General features: G+C 43.9%; 2 protein-coding genes across 16 annotated transcripts in view; one reads left to right on the top strand and one right to left on the bottom strand.

Annotated features, from left to right (window-relative positions):
- LOC310894378 (nuclear pore complex protein Nup153-like) overlaps nt 1-7,973 on the bottom strand; it is a gene marked incomplete at its 5' end in the record, with an annotated part of 21,193 nt that extends 13,220 nt beyond the window's left edge. For all 5 annotated transcript variants that reach the window (XM_083824398.1, XM_083824402.1, XM_083824400.1 and 2 more), the window contains 5 exons: nt 1,180-1,302; nt 1,385-1,524; nt 2,727-2,975; nt 5,094-5,307; nt 7,746-7,973. In XM_083824398.1, coding sequence (XP_083680524.1) covers nt 1,180-1,302; nt 1,385-1,524; nt 2,727-2,975; nt 5,094-5,307; nt 7,746-7,973 — 954 coding nt within the window. The remainder of the gene's footprint in view (nt 1-1,179; nt 1,303-1,384; nt 1,525-2,726; nt 2,976-5,093; nt 5,308-7,745) is intronic.
- A 655-nt stretch (nt 7,974-8,628) lies between these two features.
- Nucleotides 8,629-17,447, top strand: part of LOC310894384 (nuclear pore complex protein Nup153-like) — a 28,638-nt gene continuing 19,819 nt past the window's right edge. For 9 of the 11 annotated variants that reach the window (XM_083824416.1, XM_083824410.1, XM_083824414.1 and 6 more), the window contains exons 1-7: nt 8,635-8,765; nt 10,151-10,606; nt 12,507-12,755; nt 13,958-14,097; nt 14,180-14,305; nt 16,482-16,592; nt 16,869-16,922. In XM_083824416.1, the coding sequence (XP_083680542.1) occupies nt 12,590-12,755; nt 13,958-14,097; nt 14,180-14,305; nt 16,482-16,592; nt 16,869-16,922 (597 nt within the window). In that variant the 5' untranslated portion in view covers nt 8,635-8,765; nt 10,151-10,606; nt 12,507-12,589. Of the gene's footprint in view, nt 8,766-10,150; nt 10,607-12,506; nt 12,756-13,957; nt 14,098-14,179; nt 14,306-16,481; nt 16,593-16,868; nt 16,923-17,447 lie in introns of those variants that run through there. The other 2 variants (XM_083824413.1, XM_083824420.1) reach the window with 2 other exon arrangements.

Consider the following 17,447-nt stretch of genomic DNA (forward strand, 5'->3'; position numbering starts at 1 on the left):
ACCATGTGAAGACAGGAAGCAGACCACGCAGCGTGTAAAAACACAAGTGAGACTCACAGAACCACAGAATGGTTAAGGTTGGAAGTGACCTCTAGAGATCGCCTGGTCTACCCCCCCGCTCAAGCAGGGCCACCCCGAGCAGGTTGCCCAGGACCATGTCAAGTCAGCTCTTGAAGACCTCCAAAGAGGGAGACTCCACAGCCTCTCCGGGCAACCTGTGCCAGGGCTCCATCACCCGCACAGTGCAAAAGCATTTCCTGATGCTCAGACAGAGCCTCACGTTTCAGTTTGTGCCTGTTGCCTCTTGACCTGGCACTGGGCACTGCTGAAAACACAATGGCTCTCTATGCTCTTTGCACCATCCGTTCAGGTATTTATATACACCAATAAGATCCCCCCAAACCTCCTCTCCTCCATGCTAAACGGGCCCAGCAGTCTCTGCCTCTCCTCAGAGGAGAGGTGCTCCCAGTCCCTTGATCATCTTGGTGGCCCTTCGCTGGACTCTCTAGTACCTTGCTGTCATTCACAGCAAGCAGCAAGAAGCAAGCTACTCTCTCCTTTAAAAGCCTAGTATTTTGGTTCCTCTTTTTACCATAATGCAGTAATATTGTAAAAAACAAAAATAGCTGACCAAAGAGGGTTCCCAGCTTTGCACCACAAGGTTTCAAGGTTTCCCGTAAGTGAGGTACTTGTACTGCCCTTTTTCCGTTGCAGAAATGGACTGTCAGAACAGAGCCAGCAAACCCGCGTTTTCATTTTCTTCAAATTCCTTTTGATTTATCGATAAAAATCACTTTCATTTAAATACATTCCTACCAAACCTGATTTGACTTTCCTTTTCGATTCAGCTCTAGCTAATCAGAGTTGTCAGCAGTTTTTATTTGCTATTTCCAAGAACTCTTGGGGGCAAATAACTCTCTCCAAGAACTATATGAATCGTTCAAAACAGAAAGCATATTACTGCTTATCTTGAGACTGCATTTAGTCCTTCATGCCTCTGTGTAACAGAAGAACAAAGGATCAGCAAAGTTGATTTTAGATATTTTCAAAGACTGCAGGTTTATACAACATATCCATAGCATGAATGTAGGCATGCTTGGAAAACAAGATCCACAGATAAATATTAGCCAGGTTTGACTACTACATTTGACTACTAATACTACGCTACTTTTGTCATACCCGATAAGGTTCCGTTCTTTGCTGCCTTGATCTTACAGCTGCACCACCATAGGCCGTCTTTCCGGGGTAAAATGGAGAAAACCCAAGCTGGTTTTGCTTAAAAACAGATGTGCTTCCACGTGCCTACGGAAACACAGTACGATAGGTGGATAGAAAAACAGGTACACATTCAAACTGATTAAAAGAAATACTGTGCAGTACTTACAGGACACAGTCCTCCAAAAGCAGATAAACCGAATGCAGGTTTCTTAGAGCTAGCTGCAGAATGCTGCGAGAGGGAATGAGTTCTTTCAGCTCCTGCGGGCCAGAGCAGTGATGATGAAGTATTTTTTAAAACTGCAACATCTGCCAAAATGACGTATGCTAGATGTAAATGCCTCTCGTACGTACAGAACTTTAACAATAAAGATCACACTAATTCAAGTTCTTCAATACAGAAAAATAAGCATGACTTCAGCTTCCTTAAATAGATCAACTTCACGTACAGACTGAAAACCAAGTATCACCTACAAACTTGAAAACTGTTCACAGAGCTGCAAGTAGTTTTCACCAATCTTACCAAGTTAATACTGTGCTTCCAATGCAGATATTTTTTTCCTTCAGGCTAAGATAAAAGAGGACCGCATAAACATCAGTGCATTTGTACGGACAAAGCTTTTTTCTGTGTTGGTAAAAGGCTGGAGGCCAGCACAGATCATAATCGCACAGGTTTTAAACCTGGAAGATTCCCCAAAGGCTGCTCTAAGAGTTAACGATCTTCTGCCCATGTATGTTTTACGAAGACACACCAGAAAGTTCTAGTGCACTCAGGTTATATTGCTAAAGCCCAGCAACTCTACTCTCAGCTGTACAAAAGTTCTCTGGAAAACCTGCTGAGCACACGTCAGTCCCTGTCTATATGGGGGACTAGAAAAAGCTGCAAACCTGCTGTTCGCCCTTTCAGCGAGAAGACCTACGTACCAACCTACATCGACACGATGCTTATTTTTTATTTTAAAATGGTGTGCTTTCCTCAATGAATTTGGCAAAAGACATGAAAGTATTGACAGCTGAAGCCTTCTACCAAGAAAGGTCAAAAAACAGCCTATAGCTTATGTCAGAGTAGTTTCTTTATCTTCTCTTGCTGAAACACAGGAAAACATCTCGTGTTCCTATTTGTCACCTGCACTTATTCACATTTAACCAGCTGTCTGTTAGATATTCTGAGTCACTCTTCCTTCTAGACAATCAGCCTAGTTGTCAAGCTACGGCAAGTCAGCCTGATTTCCTACCGTCCCAGTTCAAAATTTACATATAACCTAGCTGAATGTGTATATTTCAGCATTGACTCTTTCTAACATCAGGGTATCATAAACGTATTCCAAAGCACGCTTCTGTTAAAAAGGTGATAGGATTATATACTTCTAAAACACTAAAAATTCAATTTAATTCTCGCATCCAAAGTTGACATTCACCTATTTTATTTACTAAGGTGATGTGGAATATTAAAGAACGCAAGGTACTTCACATTAAAAAAAAGTCAATTAAACAGAGAACACAAAAATCACCTTCATCAAATGCTCTAGAGGAGGAATCACTGGTTGTTGAGATGTTATCATCGTCTTGTTGAGAGGTAGAATCTTCTATTTCTTTTATCAAGGACAGCCTAGGACTGCCAATGCCAAATATAGAAGATGTCGAGGGCTGACAAGGTGGGACAGGAGAATCCAGCATGGTGTAACTCAGACGGCTCCGATGAAGAGAGGGCCTTGTTAACACAACTGGGAAGTTCAGTGCTGATCTACTTGTGGATGGTTCTAGACAAGAACAGGGAGATAATTAGCTTTGCTATAGACAAGCTCACAGAAGCCAAAACCTGTTTCCTATCGACAGCCACGCTATTGCCAAGTTCTAAGGCAAAAAGAGAGAAGCCAAATTTAACTTCTTCCTCACCCAGATAGGGTTGCATCTAACTGTCTGGCTACAACAACAACACTGCTTGCGATACACAGTATTAATGTTGCATCCAGAAGTAGTTAACTATGAGGTTTTACAACACCACATTCTGACCCCGTGCTCAAATGCTCTAACGCTGACTTGGCCGTTCACTAAATCAAACATATATACTCCTTCTCCCATGTACAGCTTGCAATAAGCTTTACAAAATTTGAGATTACACGGTAAATTACAGATAACACTGCAGCTTCCATAATATTGGAACAAAGGTTATATTAATCTGAATACACAACATGAAAATGAACGTTTGCAGTACTTTTTTCCCAAGTTCTTCCATATCAGCTCACGTTAGAGGCAAAACATCATCTCCTACCCATTAACTATTGGGATTTTGACCCAAGGGACAAGGATGTTGACCCAAGTAACCAGATGAGCATTTTTCCCTCTTGAAGCAAAGGGTCTGCAAACAATGCCAGTGGCCTGGAATAGGTGGCCTTGAAGTCTATCTTGCTAAATGAATGGAACTATTCATGGGTATTTTGCCTGATGAAAGCCTACTGTCTCTCCCAGGAATCTGGGCAATTCAAATGACTTTGAGCCACTATCCTCTTGATACTTGAACTGAAGCTTAAACTAGTTAGTTCAATCTTCATAACCACTGCAGTACCACTAATTAGCTCTCCAAACCATGAGCAGATTTTTAGGACAGCACCGTTTGAGATACAGAAAGGTATTCAGGCGGAAGGCCACCCAATATAGGCTCCAGCACACTGATACCTCAGAACTGAAGAAACACATTGGTTTCAAAATGTAGTAATAATTAAAAAAAAAAATCTTATTCTTAAGCATAGTAAGCGACACCCACGGACAGCAACGTAAGCTGCAAAAGGTTCCAGGGTGTCCACCTGCTCCTGATCTCCTGGAGTTAGCAAGCTTGCAGTGCAGCTGTTCTTACTGAAAGCTCCTTTCACGCAGTTACATAGGAAAGCCAACATGTGTTCCTCAGTCACGAAGACCTTCTCTATTCTTTTCTCCAAACTCATTCCCAAGCTACAGCTACACAGAAAGCCATCAATCTCCTTGTTTACAATTAGATGAGATTGGAGGCAAAGATATTTCCTCCTTATTTTTTGATTCTGCCAACAACAGAAGCAACTGACTTTCCACATTATCTATGGTTACCTACGCACGCTCAGACAAAACTTCTTTACTTATTAAAAGCTGACTTCCCCAAAACAGCTAATTTAAGAGAAACTCAAATAAGAATAGATGCAAATTTATACAACAGGACTACAGGAACAGTGAGAGGCACTGGATATAAGACAAATTAATCTTTCATGAGGTAAAGGACTTGCAAACCTCGTTGCCAACGGTCAAATACCTTTTCAAAGACACCCCCTCCCCCCGCGTAGACCTTAAAGTTATTGAATATTTTAAGGATAATAATCTCATAAACCACGTCCGTGCACAAGTTCCCCAGTTCACCATCAAGTTAACGAGGAACTTTACTAAATTGATCAAAGCCCAAAACAAAACAAAACAAAACAAAACAAACAAAGTCGGGACACGAGACGGAATTTTCCTCTGCCATTCTAGCATCTAGTCTTTTGTTTCGAAGACTGCAAAACAAATTAATTTTTTTAATTGCCTTAGGGAATTTGACAGATTTTCATTCCATATCTTTTAAAAGATGGAAAATGCAACCCAGCACACTTGCAAATGACTTATTTTCAGCATTTAGCACCTGGCTAATAGAGTACCTAAAGTTAACTGATGCCTTCCAAGAGCATAAGATGTATGCTTCGTAACTGTGTATACAGTTTAAAGCTAAGACGGTTTCACAAACAGTTTTGACTTTTTTTGTTTTTTTTTCATTCTGTCAAAACCCTCATTCCAATTTCCTTTTGAAATTCAGATTCAAAACTAGAAATCTGTGAATAAATACAGATGGCCAGAATTCCAAATGATTTTTCACATACCTCGTCTACTAATTCTTGCTGGTTCAGGCGTGAATCTCTCATCGATTATGGTATCTTCATCTGCATAATCGAGGTGATAGTTTACCGGAGTCTCCTCCTGGTTTGCAGATTCATTTCTGTCTACACACTCCTCCTCACGCTTATTGAAATACTTCTGCAGCCAGGCCGGTACAATATTTTTCACCGTTTCTGTCATTCTGCTAATTATTCCCTGCTTGAAAGAAAAAACACTTGTTTAATTACAGAAACACAGTCAACAGCATATGCTGGGATACCACCTTCCACGGACCTTGAAGACAGATATTATACAGCAAATATTCAGAAGACGACGACGAGGTTGATCCCTGGCATAGGATCGCTACACTTCTGGTAAACCTAAAATTCACCTAAGATTGATTTACAACTACCTATCACTTTCTGCACTTCCAAGTGACCTTGGCAAGGTTCAAAGTTCTGAAACCTCTGCCAAAATTCACCAGCAGGTCGTCAATCTGCAAGGCTATCAGGAAACTCTACGCCTGAACAGCTCCTGACCTACAGACTTGTTCCAGGACTCTTCCTCTTCGCACCCTCACGTGAAAACCAACTAAACCAGAAGTTCAGCAATTATCTACTGCGACAGTCAGGACCATACTACCCATTAAAATCAGTGAATCTAAATATTTTCAATTTTAGTAATGCTGAATTGCAGTGACTATACGCACAAAAAACAGTTCTGCTCTCAACAGTCAGGCTAACCCAGAAGATGTCCTGGAAGAAACACAGCTATAGCTATAGCACCAGCACCTCCTCTTGCAAGAGCCTTCTAAAGCTGTTGCTGTATTTTGTAGAAGACTGACTCTGCGGCATACATCGGGTACGATCGGAGAATTCCCACCTGACCGAAAGCCCCAGGAACTACGGTTAAATAAAAGATACATTAATATAAATGAATATAATTAATAATAAAAATTAATAATAAAAATTAATATCCAGAAAGCAGACAATCATGAGCTAGGCATCCTGCTAATCATCCCTCCTGCAGGCAGGGGGAAAAAAAAAAAAGTAAATTAGATCCAGGACTAGTTCCCAGGAACTTTGAAGCTGCTAACTATACTGTCTACAGTGCCCAGGCACCTTCAGAGCTTAATGGTAAGAGACAGAGGGTTTGGTGGGCTGTAATTACGATCAGAAGCACACAAAACACATCTATTTAAGTATTTCTAAGAATCGACTTATCGACTAAAGTTGTAGGGGGAAGGATGAGAAAAACAGCGGGGTAGGGATCAGAACCAGAGGTATAACCTCACAAAATCGCATCGGTCGCTTTCGTGCCTCCCCAACTGCATCACTGAGAGACAATTAACATTAAGCCACAGAACCTTCTGCAGAGTGGACATGATATTGAAAATAAACTGAAATTAATTGACAAATGCTCTAAGCAAGCTATCTGCTCAAAGCTCGTCCTTTTACGTTATGAACATTTGCACGATTCGTCTGGTTACAAAGCTAACTGCTATAATAAATGCACACATGTAACACCTATCAGTTTGTCTATTTATCAAATCATTAAAATTCTTCCCCGATAAGTTACTGTTAATTTGATCTGCGCTGGATGTGCAGCAGCCATTCTCTGTGCAGAATCCCCCAGATATCCCCACGCACGTGTTTGCTCTGGCACACTCTTTAAATAAACCTACTGGAAAACACGCAGAGATAACAGACAATGGAAAAGTTAGAAAACCATCTCCACTGATTATTTTTAATCCACGTGTAAGGTTTATCAGTTAGCTACACGGTGTCGGCACACGCAAGCTATGGCACTTTCAACATTAATGCACTGTTCAAGCCAGAGGTTTCAACGGTTGCTCTGTAAGCGTGGGGAATGTTTGCATTGCCCTTCCAGGCCAGCTTTAGATGGACAAGATTGATTGTCAATATATGGTATAAGGGACTTGGCATTTCTGCAAGTGATAAAAACCTAATTGAGCAGCTATCCATGCGTAGCGCTCCCTTGGTTTTGCATATGATAATCAATCCCCTCAGCTACGTTGCTCATTTCATAGCGGAGAGGTTTTGGCTGAACAAACATGTGCAGAGGGCATCTCCAGAGCATCTCTCTGGGCGTCCTGACATTTCTTAGCAAAGAGCTGCTGGGAGGGATCTCGGCGCGTCCCCCCTCCAGCACGGGGATTTTCACACCCCGAATTGACGGACCGCTTTCACCGTCAACCTGCTGTACCCTACAGCACAAACGAGAAGCAAAGCCTGGCAGGTAACGTTCAGAGAATTGATGATGGGCTGAGGAGGGGTGCAGGGAGCGGGGAAAGCCCTGGGGGTGGCACTGGGGGTCCTGAGGGCAGCGGGCTGGGGGTGAAGGGGAGGGGGAGGAGGGGGGTAATGGGCTGGGTAGAGGGGTAAGGGGGTAAGTAAGGGGCTGAGGGGATAACTGAGGGGGTTAGGAAGGGGCTGAGGGGGTAACTAAGGGGGTAACTAAGCCGTTGAGGGGGTAACTAAGGGGGTAACTAAGCGGTCGAGGGGGTAACTAAGGGGGTAAGGAGGTGGGTAGGGGGTAACTAAGGGGATAAAGGGGCGGGTAAGGTAAGGGGGTAAGTAAGGGGGTAACTGGTGGGCTGAGGGGGAAGGGCCCGCTGTGGGGGGGCCGCTCCTCACCCGCTTGCTCCTGGCACAGGGGGGCTTCGCGGCGCCCAAACGGTGGCGCCGCCTCTTCACCTTGCCGCCGGCCGCTCCTCCTCCTCCTCCTCCTCCTCCTCCTCCTGCTCCTCCTCCTCCTGATCGGGCTCCTGGGCTGCCGCCCGGCGCCCCGCCGCCACCGGCCCTGCCACCGCCGGCCATGCCGCTGCCGGTCGCGCCGCTACCGGTCGCGCCGCCCGAGGCCATACCGCCCCCCCCCCGCGTTCGGTGCCGTCACGGGGCCCCCCCGCCCCCCGCCGCCACGCGCCGCGGGGCCTGCCCTGCCCCTCGTGGGAATAAAAATGTTGTTTTTGCAGAGTTACGTTGTTTAAAGGTAAGGAATGGGGTATTGAGGTGTGCTTGCAGCGATAAGAACGCTTAGCAGGCGACCTTGTAAAATGCAGACAACCAGACTCCGTAGAACAATTCGGGGAAAATCACGGTGTTGAGTCAAGTCAGGTAAGTGAAGAAACATTACCGCTTCAACCAGTAAAAAAGTCAAAAGAAATTCGAAATTTAACAGGCCGGCAACTGAAGGCCATGCATTGTCTGGGAAGCATCAGACAGATTGTGAGCCTGGATCACCCCCTCAGTGGGGAAACAGGGGAGGGTCCCGTCATCAAAAAGTATATAAACTGGGTTTTGGAACCAGCAGGGGCGCTCCTGCTCGTGGGACGCCCGCCACTGCGATCGCGAATAAATTCCTGCTTCGCTGAGCTCCTCGCCTGAGCCCAAGTTCTTGGCTACGGAGTGTTTCTCACAATTTGGGGGCTCGTCCGGGAGCCAGTCGCCTACTGGGGAGCCCCACCGCCGCAGCAGCAGGAAGGCATGCCCCGCTGATTTCAGCGGTCCTGTGCATCGACGGCGGCGGTTCTGCGGAGAGCTGACAGAGGGCCCGAGACTGATGAAAGAGGCAGGATCCGTGAAGGAGTGGGGAAGGGAAGAAGGCAGGCACTCCGGCTTTGAGAATTGATCCGGTAACTCTGTGCACAGACCAAGGTAAGAAATAGGAAGTATTGCCTTGGGGGTCGGGTGAGACTCTGTGTGCCGTGGGATTGAGACGTACTTTTGTACGGAGCGAGTGTGGAGTCCTGATCCGCGGTTCCGCAGCTCCGCGAGGGGCGCGGCCGGAGACGGACGAAGCGTGAGATAAGGGAGAGAAAGGAAGAGTCTCGGGAAATGCGGTGTATGGTAAGCCCTTGCACGGGGAAGTGCTTGGCAATACACCAGGGAAATTTGGTGTGCGGTAGTCCTCGCACGGACGGGACGCCCGCCACTGCGATCGCGAATAAATTCCTGCTTCGCTGAGCTCCTCGCCTGAGCCCAAGTTCTTGGCTACGGAGTGTTTCTCACACCCTCCCCCTCCCTCCCTCGCGCGCCCCCTCCCCTCACGGGAACGCGCGCCCCCCCCTCCCGCTGCCGCTCCCGTTCCTCGCCCCGCCCCGGTCCCGTCCCGGTCCCGCCGCCCTCCCGCTCCCGCCCTCAGGACCCGGCCGCCATAATGAACCCCGGCCCGGCCACCGTAAGCACGGGGCTAGGAGTCACCTCCAGAGCCTCCCCGCGCCGTGGCGCCGACCGCCGGTGTGCCGCAGCACCGCGCCGGGCGTGGGACGGCGCCCCGAGCCCACAGTGCTCGTCAGAAAAGCCCCGCACCGACAACCGATACCCCCGCACCGACAACCGATACCCCCGCACCGACAACCAACAGCCCCCACGCCGACAACCAACGCACAAGCAGTGTTTTAGGCCGGATTCGTGGCCCCGTTGGTCCGGGAAGCAGTCGTCACGCTAAATTCTACCCCACGGCAGGGGAACGATGGGCATCGTGACAGATCGCCGCCCCAGAAAATAAACACATAAATAAATAATAAAAACGATAACGGGACGTGAATCGTGCCCTTAATAACAGACATTGGGCAGTGAAATCACCGACTTCTGCAACAATACGTGCTCAGGGAACTGACTAAAACCCCTCCTGCATTGGCCATGTAATAGCTAGGCAAACATCACATAATGCTTCCCTCCCTCATGTACACCAAACCTATTAAGGCAACCATAGTAGTGTGATAACGTGATTTTTCTCCTCCAGATCAGCGTCAAAGGCAGCTACGCTAGGTTTGCTCATAAGTTCAAACGCTGCTTTATTTGTTTATTTAAATGCCATTTTTCTTATTTAGAAGGATTTCCATAGGGTGACAGGCCTTTAATGACACTCACGACTCAGAAACATTTGCCGATGCAGTCAAACGGTGTCTATTAACGCGAGGCACTGAAGTTAATTGGTATTAAAAATGAGCCAAAACGAAAGGCAAGTATCTGCGTGTCCAGCAGAATGACAGCGATCATCACCATTTGATCAATCTTCCCCCCACTCTCTGTTGCAGCTAGGTACAACGAAAAGAGTTTATGAAATCATTACGGGACATTCTTGTAGAAAACTTCCTCAAGCTTGGAAGAAAAAAAAACATTTCAGCTAAGTAAAACAGAAAATAACTGGAAGAAGTGAAGTATGGCGGTGTTGGAAAAGTTGCTTCAAAGACTTGTTTAATTAAAAAGAAGGAAGAAAGCAAGTTCCTACTGCAATCCCATCTTTGTCAAACTGATGGCGGGCACCAGTACGATGTGTTCAGCTAACACAGGCTGGAAGTTGTAACTGCAGCTGTGAAGTTTACCCAGTAAAAAGACTCCGCAAAGCATTCTAGCAGTTCCGATGCAATCACTGCTTCCTGAATTTGTGACTCATGGTTAACACGGCAGTACAGGAAGAAGTCTGGCATTCACTGTGCTCACAGTTACGAAGCATACATCTTATGCTCTTGGAAGGCATCAGTTAACTTTAGGTACTCTATTAGCCAGGTGCTAAATGCTGAAAATAAGTCATTTGCAGGTGTGCTGGGTTGCATTTTCCATCTTTTAAAAGATATGGAATGAAAATCTGTCTAATTGCCTAAGGCAATTAAAAAAATTAATTTGTTTTGCAGTCTTCGAAACAAAAGACTAGATGCTAGAATGGCAGAGGAAAATTCCGTCTCGTGTCCCGACTTTGTTTGTTTTGTTTTGTTTTGTTTTGTTTTGGGCTTTGATCAATTTAGTAAAGTTCCTCGTTAACTTGATGGTGAACTGGGGAACTTGTGCACGGATGTGGTTTATGAGATTATTATCCTTAAAATATTCAATAACTTTAAGGTCTACGCGGGGGGAGGGGGTGTCTTTGAAAAGGTATTTGACCGTTGGCAACGAGGTTTGCAACTCCTTTACCTCATGAAAGATTAATTTGTCTTATATCCAGTGCCTCTCACTGTTCCTGTAGTCCTGTTGTATAAATTTGCATCTATTCTTATTTGAGTTTCTCTTAAATTAGCTGTTTTGGGGAAGTCAGCTTTAAATAAGTAAAGAAGTTTTGTCTGAGCGTGCGTAGGTAACCATAGATAATGTGGAAAGTCAGTTGCTTCTGTTGTTGGCAGAATCAAAAAACAAGGAGGAAATATCTTTGCCTCCCATCTCATCTAATTGTAAACAAGGAGATTGATGGCTTTCTGTGTAGCTGTAGCTTGGGAATGAGTTTGGAGAAAAGAATAGAGAAGGTCTTCGTGACTGAGGAACACATGTTGGCTTTCCTATGTAACTGCGTGAAAGGAGCTTTCAGTAAGAACAGCTGCACTGCAAGCTTGCTAACTCCAGGAGATCAGGAGCAGGTGGACACCCTGGAACCTTTTGCAGCTTATGTTGCTGTCCGTGGGTGTCGCTTACTATGCTTAAGAATAGGATTTTTTTTTTTAATTATTACTACATTTTGAAACCAATGTGTTTCTTCAGTTCTGAGGTATCAGTGTGCTGGAACCTATATTGGGTGGCCTTCCACCTGAAGAACTTTCTGTATCTCAAACGGTGCTGTCCTAAAAATCTGCTCATGGTTTGGAGAGCTAATTAGTGGTACTGCAGTGGTTATGAAGATTGAACTAACTAGTTTAAGCTTCAGTTCAAGTATCAAGAGGATAGTGGCTCAAAGTCATTTGAATTGCCCAGATTCCTGGGAGAGACAGTAGGCTTTCATCAGGCAAAATACCCATGAATAGTTCCATTCATTTAGCAAGATAGACTTCAAGGCCACCTATTCCAGGCCACTGGCATTGTTTGCAGACCCTTTGCTTCAAGAGGGAAAAATGCTCATCTGGTTACTTGGGTCAACATCCTTGTCCCTTGGGTCAAAATCCCAATAGTTAATGGGTGGGAGATGATGTTTTGCCTCTAACGTGAGCTGATATGGAAGAACTTGGGAAAAAAGTACTGCAAACGTTCATTTTCATGTTGTGTATTCAGATTAATATAACCTTTGTTCCAATATTATGGAAGCTGCAGTGTTATCTGTAATTTACCGTGTAATCTCAAATTTTGTAAAGCTTATTGCAAGCTGTACATGGGAGAAGGAGTATATATGTTTGATTTAGTGAACGGCCAAGTCAGCGTTAGAGCATTTGAGCACGGGGTCAGAATGTGGTGTTGTAAAACCTCATAGTTAACTACTTCTGGATGCAACATTAATACTGTGTATCGCAAGCAGTGTTGTTGTTGTAGCCAGACAGTTAGATGCAACCCTATCTGGGTGAGGAAGAAGTTAAATTTGGCTTCTCTCTTTTTGCACTTAGAACTTGGCAATAGCATGGCTGTCGATAGGAAACAGGTTTTGGCTTCTGTGAGCTTGTCTATAGCAAAGCTAATTATCTCCCTGTTCTTGTCTAGAACCATCCACAAGTAGATCAGCACTGAACTTCCCAGTTGTGTTAACAAGGCCCTCTCTTCATCGGAGCCGTCTGAATTATACCATGCTGGATTCTCCTGTCCCACCTTGTCAGCCCTCGACATCTTCTATATTTGGCATTGGCAGTCCTAGGCTGTCCTTGATAAAAGAAATAGAAGATTCTACCTCTCAACAAGACGATGATAACATCCCAACAACCAGTGATTCCTCCTCTAGAGCATCTGATGAAGGTGATTTTGTGTTCTCTGTTTAATTGACTTTTTTTTTAATGTGAAGTACCTTGCGTTCTTTAATATTCCACATCACCTTAGTAAATAAAATAGGTGAATGTCAACTTTGGATGCGAGAATTAAATTGAATTTTTAGTGTTTTAGAAGTATATAATCCTATCACCTTTTTAATAGAAGCGTGCTTTGGAATACGTTTATGATACCCTGATGTTAGAAAGAGTCAATGCTGAAATATACGCATTCAGCTAGGTTATATGTAAATTTTGAACTGGGACGGTAGGAAATCAGGCTGACTTGCCGTAGCTTGACAACTAGGCTGATTGTCTAGAAGGAAGAGTGACTCAGAATATCTAACAGACAGCTGGTTAAATGTGAATAAGTGCAGGTGACAAATAGGAACACGAGATGTTTTCCTGTGTTTCAGCAAGAGAAGATAAAGAAACTACTCTGACATAAGCTATAGGCTGTTTTTTGACCTTTCTTGGTAGAAGGCTTCAGCTGTCAATACTTTCATGTCTTTTGCCAAATTCATTGAGGAAAGCACACCATTTTAAAATAAAAAATAAGCATCGTGTCGATGTAGGTTGGTACGTAGGTCTTCTCGCTGAAAGGGCAAACAGCAGGTTTGCAGCTTTTTCTAGTCCCCCATATAGACAGGGACTGACGTGTGCTCAGCAGGTTTTCCAGAGAACTTTTGTACAGCTGAGAGTAGAGTTGCTGGGCTTTAGCAATATAACCTGAGTGCACTAGAACTTTCTGGTGTGTCTTCGTAAAACATACATGGGCAGAAGATCGTTAACTCTTAGAGCAGCCTTTGGGGAATCTTCCAGGTTTAAAACCTGTGCGATTATGATCTGTGCTGGCCTCCAGCCTTTTACCAACACAGAAAAAAGCTTTGTCCGTACAAATGCACTGATGTTTATGCGGTCCTCTTTTATCTTAGCCTGAAGGAAAAAAATATCTGCATTGGAAGCACAGTATTAACTTGGTAAGATTGCTGAAAACTACTTGCAGCTCTGTGAACAGTTTTCAAGTTTGTAGGTGATACTTGGTTTTCAGTCTGTACGTGAAGTTGATCTATTTAAAGAAGCTGAAGTCATGCTTATTTTTCTGTATTGAAGAACTTGAATTAGTGTGATCTTTATTGTTAAAGTTCTGTACGTACGAGAGGCATTTACATCTAGCATACGTCATTTTGGCAGATGTTGCAGTTTTAAAAAATACTTCATCGTCACTGCTCTGGCCCACAGAAGCTGAAAGAACTCATTCCCTCTCGCAGCATTCTGCAGCTAGCTCTAAGAAACCTGCATTCAGTTTATTTGTTTTTGGAGGACTGTGTCCTGTAAGTACTGCACAGTATTTCTTTTAATCAGTTTGAATGTGTACTTGTTTTTCTATCCACTTCTCATACTGTGTTTCCGTAGGTACGTGGAAGCACGTCTGTTTTTAAGCAAAACCAGCTTGGGTTTTCTCCATTTTACCCCGGAAAGACGGCCTATGCCGGTGGTGCAGCTGTAAGATCAAGGCAGCCAAAGACGGAACCTTATCAGGTATGAGAAAAGTAGTGTAGTGGGAAATAGTGATGGAAATAATAAAAGCAGCACTGCCAAAGGAGCTTTGAGCAGGGAGCTGAATATGTGGTAACAGTTGCTCTTCTGCCCTCTTGGTCTACAAAAATAGACGAGATTGATTTCTGTTTAAATTCTTTAATGACAGTTTTTACCACAGGTAATACTTGTCAGAAAGAACAAGAATGACAGTTTGGGCTAGCTGTTGGTAGTTGGGGTTTCCTCTGTTGTTAGGTCTTTCAAAAAATTCCATTTAAGTGCCATTGTCTGCCTCTGACTACATTACGTTAAAATAACTTGATGCAAAAAAACCAATGACAGCATAACTTTGAAAACTTGTGTTTATGGTAGCAAAAGCTACAGTAGTCAAACCTGGCTAATATTTATCTGTGGATCTTATTTTCCAGGCATGCCTACATTCATGCTATGGATATGTTGTATAAACCTGCAGTCTTTGAAAATATCTAAAATCAACTTTGCTGATCCTTTGTTCTTCTGTTACACAGAGGCATGCAGGACTAAATGCAGTCCCAAGATAAGCAGTAACATGCTTTCTGTTTTGAACGATTCATATAGTTCTTGGAGAGAGTTATTTGCCCCCAAGAGTTCTTGGAAATAGCAAATAAAAACTGCTGACAACTCTGATTAGCTAGAGCTGAATCGAAAAGGAAAGTCAAATCAGGTTTGGTAGGAATGTATTTAAATGAAAGTGACTTTTATCGATAAATCAAAAGGAATTTTAAGAAAATGAAAATGCGGGTTTGCTGGCTCTGTTCTGACTGTCCATTTCTGCAACGGAAAAAGGGCAGTACAAGTACCTCACTTACGGGAAACCTTGAAACCTTGTGGTGCAAAGCTGGGAACCCTCTTTGGTCGGCTATTTTTGTTTTTTACAATATTACTGCATTATGGTAAAAAGAGGAACCAAAATACTAGGCTTTTAAAGGAGAGAGTAGCTTGCTTCTTGCTGCTTGCTGTGAATGACAGCAAGGTACTAGAGAGTCCAGCGAAGGGCCACCAAGATGATCAAGGGACTGGGAGCACCTCTCCTCTGAGGAGAGGCAGAGACTGCTGGGCCCGTTTAGCATGGAGGAGAGGAGGTTCGGGGGGATCTTATTGGTGTATATAAATACCTGAACGGATGGTGCAAAGAGCATAGAGAGCCATTGTGTTTTCAGCGGTGCCCAGTGCCAGGTCAAGAGGCAACAGGCACAAACTGAAACGTGAGGCTCTGTCTGAGCATCAGGAAATGCTTTTGCACTGTGCGGGTGATGGAGCCCTGGCACAGGTTGCCCGGAGAGGCTGTGGAGTCTCCCTCTTTGGAGGTCTTCAAGAGCTGACTTGACATGGTCCTGGGCAACCTGCTCGGGGTGGCCCTGCTTGAGCGGGGGGTAGACCAGGCGATCTCTAGAGGTCACTTCCAACCTTAACCATTCTGTGGTTCTGTGAGTCTCACTTGTGTTTTTCTATGCTGCGTGGTCTGCTTCCTGTCTTCACATCGTGTGATAAGCACAGTGTGGTTATTTGAGGGGTTTAACCTGGGAAGAAAAAAAGTCACACCAAAGGAAGTTTTTGACTGATATTTGAAGCTGGGTGGTGCAAATAAACAGTTTACTTTTTCAGTGTAATGTTTAGATCTGTTACAGTTTAAATCAGATCTTTATCTTTTAAGACAAAGATTTGCAGCCAACTTTAATCTTGGGGGAAGGGAGGAAGCAAGAGAGAAGTAAAACTAGTTCCTGGTTATGATTGTATACACTGATTTTAAGATGGTACACTTAGACCATCGTGAAACTCTGAGGTCTGTGTTGTTACTGAAAATGCTTTCTGTACCACAAGCCTTTTCTTGAGTTCTGTTTCCCTGATTACTGCTTCGGAGGCCTTAGCAGTCCTAGCATCATCCGTCTTGACCTTTTACAAGTACGGAGTTCTTTTATTGCTCGTGCAACAAGCACGTGCAAGATGCACTGAGGCCCAAGGTAAACTTCATTAAACTCCGAATGTATTCTCTTCTTTATGGCTTGAACTCCCAGTGACTGCATTTTTCTCTGTCATCAGAATATATTGATTGTATCATCAGTGTAGCCTTGGGACGTAAAATACATGCCTCTTTAGCTCAGAATTGACCATTGTAACACTTAAAATGCTAATTTTTCAGGCACAAAGGAGAGCGAAAGCTAGACAAGAAACTGTGTGGTCCCGTGCTACCTTAAGTACCTCAGCACGGCGCATCTTGGAGGCAATGGAGAAGCTGTCAAGCCCTTTGTTGGTAAATAGCACTTCTTTTAATCTGTTTTTGCTTCATGTGTTTATAAAACTTAGTAAATGTGCCATCAAAGCATAAAGATAAAACTATTCTTCCTTACGTTGTGGCCGGTTTAATTTATTGCGCTGTTTTTTCAACAGGATGCTAAAAGAATGGCATCTGTTTTGCCGCTGTGTTGTGTAAGTTGACCGTGAACCCCCACATTTTTGTTGCAGGGAACCCTCTCTCTCAGGAAAAAAAAATTGCCCTCTAATAGTTATGCTTTGTTTTTTCCCTCAGCCTCCGGACATAGATAAACCGGATATTACTGACTTCCAGTCCAAACGAAGAAAGGTAAGAACCAATAATGTCTTAAGCTGAGGTAGATAACTTTTTCAATGCTTTATCACTATTAGAAAAATTTTCTCAAACCTCAGTGACAACATAGACATCAAATCAAGTTAATATTGGCATGTATCCACAATAGATGATGGGTTGTGAAGATTACTCAGGTTAAGAATTATGTTATCTTTGTAAGTTGAGAGCAACAACTCTAGAACACACCAAGTCGTTTTATCTTGTCCCCCAACTCGGGGTGAAGCTGCATATTAAAATTCCTGTTGAGGCAAGTTTTCTCTTGAAGAAATGATCACAAATAGAAAAATACTGATTGAGTGGTCATATAGACTTTGTACAGACTTCCGTGTTCATTCGGGCACAGAAAACTAGTTTTTGTGCTTTTTATCACCATTCAAAGTAAAGAGGAGGAAAATTGTTAATTTCCGACGCTATAAATCTTACGCTCCTAAATTCCTATTTGGAGGTAGCACAGAACTGGTGATAATGCTGTGGTAAAGCATGATTTCCTTTCATTTTCTT

This window comes from Anser anser, assembly GCF_964211835.1.
Source record: "Anser anser genome assembly, chromosome: 2".
Classification (NCBI taxonomy): Eukaryota; Metazoa; Chordata; class Aves; order Anseriformes; family Anatidae; genus Anser; species Anser anser.